This window comes from Neopelma chrysocephalum, unplaced genomic scaffold (assembly GCF_003984885.1).
Source record: "Neopelma chrysocephalum unplaced genomic scaffold, ASM398488v2 Primary Assembly neopelma1_174, whole genome shotgun sequence".
Lineage (NCBI taxonomy): Eukaryota > Metazoa > Chordata > Aves > Passeriformes > Pipridae > Neopelma > Neopelma chrysocephalum.
Genome location: NW_020897836.1, coordinates 712,099 through 715,384, shown reverse-complemented (window position 1 = coordinate 715,384; position 3,286 = coordinate 712,099). Strand labels below are relative to the sequence as shown.

The following is a 3,286-nucleotide window of genomic DNA, read 5'->3' as shown; positions in this document are numbered from 1 at the left end:
CCCCCAGCTCTCCCAGCCTGGCTCCAGAGCAGAGGGGCTCCAGAATCATGGAATGGTTTGGTTTGGAAGGGACATTAAAGACCATCCAGTTCCAACCCCCCGCCATGGTCCAGGACACCTTTCACTAGCCCAGGTTGCTCCAAGCCCTATCCAACCTGGCCTTGGACACTTCCAGGGATCCAGAGGCAGTCACAGCTTCTCTGCTCAACCTGGGACAGGGCCTCCCCATCCTCCCAGCCAGGAATTCCTTCCCAGTATCCCATCTAACCCTGCCTCTGGCACTGGGAAGCCATTCCCTGTTGTCCTGTCCCTCCATCCTTTGTCCCCAGTCCCTCTCCAGCTCTCCTGGAGCCCCTTCAGGCCCTGCAAGGGGCTCTCAGCTCTCCCTGGAGCCTTCTCTTCTCCAGGGGAACCCCCCCAGCTCTCCCAGCCTGGCTCCAGAGCAGAGGGGCTCCAGCTCCTTGGAGCATCAGAAGCTGAGCTTTGAGCAACATAAAGACAATTCTGAACATCTGGGATAGCGATGGAAGGTCTGGAACTGTGCTGGAAGGTCTCCCTGGAGCCTTCCCTTCTCCAGAGTCCCAGCTTTGCATGCAGCAAACAGGGAATTCCTCAGGTTAGTCTGACAATTATCCTTTATTCCACAGCAAAAGTCACGGTGTTAAAATGACACCGAGACAGAAACTGAACCTCTGCTGGGAGAGTCAAGTTTAGTACGAGGTCAAGAAGCTGAAACTTTCAGATATGCAAATGCTGGGATTAATTGATAAGAGGATATGAGCAAACAGGCTGCTCTGGGAGGTGATTCCCAGATCCCTTTCCCACATCCTTACCCCGGTCATCCACGATGAGCTTGTCCATGCCCCGCGGGCCCAGCGTGGTGCGCACGGCCTCGGCGATCACCTGGCAGGCATTGATGTTGCTGACCAGCTGGGGGATTCCCTGGGAGGTGTCCGTGCCCTCCTTCAGCAGGATAACCGGAGTTGGCTGAGGAGAGAACCCAAGGCAGAGCCGTCATTCCCATCCCAACGACCCGGAGCAAACTCCTCACACAGCCCACGGCTCATCCAGGACCAAGAGCAAACCCTACAGACTCCTCAGAGTTCCTCTGCTTTCCACTTCCCACTGTGTTGGGAATTCACCCAACTGCTTCCACTCTGGGACTGTAGAGTAACTGACCCAAAAATAAGGGGGAGGGGGGGTTTTGGTGGTGTTTTGCTCAGTGAGGTTCTGATTCGATGCTGGAGTTGGAGAAGACAGAACATGGAATTATTACTGAGACAGCAAGGAACTGAACAAATTTGGGTGGTGGAAGGGTGTTCACCTGGAGAAGAAAAGCTCCAGGGAGAACTGGGAGCCCCTTGCAGGGGCCTAAAGGGGCTCCAGGAGAGCTGGAGAGGGACTGGGGACAAGGGATGGAGGGGACAGGACAAGGTGGAATGGCCTCCCATTGCCAGAGGGCAGGGTTAGATGGGATATTGGGAAGGAATTCCTGGCTGTGAGGGTGGGGAGGCCCTGGCACAGGTTGCCCAGAGAAGCTGTGGCTGCCCCTGGATCCCTGGAAGTGTCCAAGGCCAGGTTAGAGCAACCTGGTGTAGTGGAAGGTGTCCCTGCCCATGGCAGGGGGTGGAAATAAATGGTCTTGAAGGTCCCTTCCAATCCAAACTATTCCATGAGCGATGCAACTGTCTCACAGACAGAGCCCAGACAAAGACTGAACAGAGCCAAAATTTGGGAGGCACTGGTTTGGAATAGAGAGGAAAATTAAAGCATGGCTGTGACAAAAGGAGCTACTGGAAAGGGTCCTTAAGATAGATCTGAAGGGATTTAATGGTCCCTTAAGAGGGTCTGGAGCATCTCTCTGATGAGGAGAGACTGGGAGCTGGACCTGGTTAGTCTAGAGAAGGCTGAAACGGGACCTCATTATCCCATCTAAATATCTCCAAGGTGTGTCAGAGGATGGTCCCAGACTCGTTCTGGTGGTGCCCAGCAACAGGACACAAAATAAAACACATCAAGTTCCACCTTAATATGAGGAAGAACTTTCCATGGAGGTGGCAGAGCCCCGGAATAGCTGCCCAGGGAGGGCGTGGAGTCTCCCGCTCTGGAGACATCCCAAACCTACGTGGATGAGTTCCTGTGTCACCTGCTCCAGGTAACCCTGCCTGGGCAGTGGGGTTGGACTGGGGGATCTCCAGAAATCCCTTTCAACCCTATTCTGCAATCCCTAAATCCCGGGAAAGCTTTGTGGACGGAAACGCACGGAGCTCTTCCACACCCGCCCGAGCAGCGATCTCAATGGAAAAAAAGAACTGCTTATCCCCGGGGGAAACGAAGGTAGAGGCACAAAAACCGAAGGGACTCGGGGCCGAAGGGGAGGGTGCGGGACGGAGCTGCGGGATCAGCCCCGCCAGGACAGCTCCGGATCCGGCGGGAAGCGCCCCATCCCATCCCGGGTACCGCAGGCCTGCGCGGCGGGGCGGCCCCATCGCCGCGCCCCATCGCGCCGCAGCCGCTGGGGACGCGTTCCCCGGAGGGCAGCGGGGGCCCCGCGGGTTGTTCCCGGCGGGAATGCCCGCGGATCGCGCTGGATGGCGCTGGATGGCGCGGGACGCTCACTCACCATCATCGCGGCGGCCGCTGCGCTGCCCCCGCCCCACAATGCACCGCGCACGCCCAGAACCTTCCCGGGGGCGGGGCCTTTGGATGACTATTTGGCAGCGGGGAGGAGCGGGAGCGCGGCGTTGCAAAGCCGGGAAGGCTCACTATTTAGCAGCGCGCGCCGAGGTGACAGCGCGCTGCCCGCGCCGGCTCGCGGTTGATTGATGGCCGTGTGGACCAATAAAAACGAGGCGAGCGGGGGGCTCCGCCAATGGCGGGCGCGGGGCGGGGCGGTGGGCGGGGCGCGGCGCAGCCATGCTGCCCTGGCTCTGGCCCTGGCTCTGGCTCTGGCTCTGCGGCTGCTGCGGGACGGCCCGCGGTGAGTGAGGTGGGGGGCACGGCGCGGGCCCCGCACGGCACCGACCCCCCGACCCCGCGTCCGGACCGGGCCCCCGCACCCCCGGCCGGCCGCCTGCCTCCCTGCTCGGTGCTCCGCGATCCCCGTGTATTTCCACTCCCCCGCATCCCGGCCCCGTTGCGATTCACCGCCTGTACCCGTGGAGGGATACGGGGGCATTTCCCCTCGCTGCGCCCCGACCTAATTGCGTTTCTCCTCCTGCATCCCGGCCTGGGTGCATTTCCCCTCCTGCATCCCAATCTGGGTGCAATTCCCCTCCTGCATCCC

The 3,286-nt window shown here is 59.9% G+C and overlaps 2 protein-coding genes across 3 annotated transcripts in view; one reads left to right on the top strand and one right to left on the bottom strand.

The window, feature by feature from the left end:
- Positions 1 to 2,706, bottom strand: part of CCT7 (chaperonin containing TCP1 subunit 7) — a 14,669-nt gene extending 11,963 nt beyond the window's left edge. For both annotated transcript variants that reach the window (XM_027701912.1, XM_027701913.1), the window contains exons 1-2: positions 2,624 to 2,706; positions 834 to 987 (exon numbers count right to left, since the gene is read on the bottom strand). In XM_027701912.1, the coding sequence (XP_027557713.1) occupies positions 834 to 987; positions 2,624 to 2,629 (160 nt within the window). In that variant the 5' untranslated portion in view covers positions 2,630 to 2,706. The remainder of the gene's footprint in view (positions 1 to 833; positions 988 to 2,623) is intronic.
- Positions 2,707 to 2,895: 189 nt separating this feature from the next.
- Positions 2,896 to 3,286, top strand: part of PRADC1 (protease associated domain containing 1) — a 3,559-nt gene continuing 3,168 nt past the window's right edge. The window contains exon 1 of the mRNA XM_027701918.1: positions 2,896 to 2,980. Within this exon, the coding sequence (XP_027557719.1) occupies positions 2,917 to 2,980 (64 nt within the window). The 5' untranslated portion in view covers positions 2,896 to 2,916. The remainder of the gene's footprint in view (positions 2,981 to 3,286) is intronic.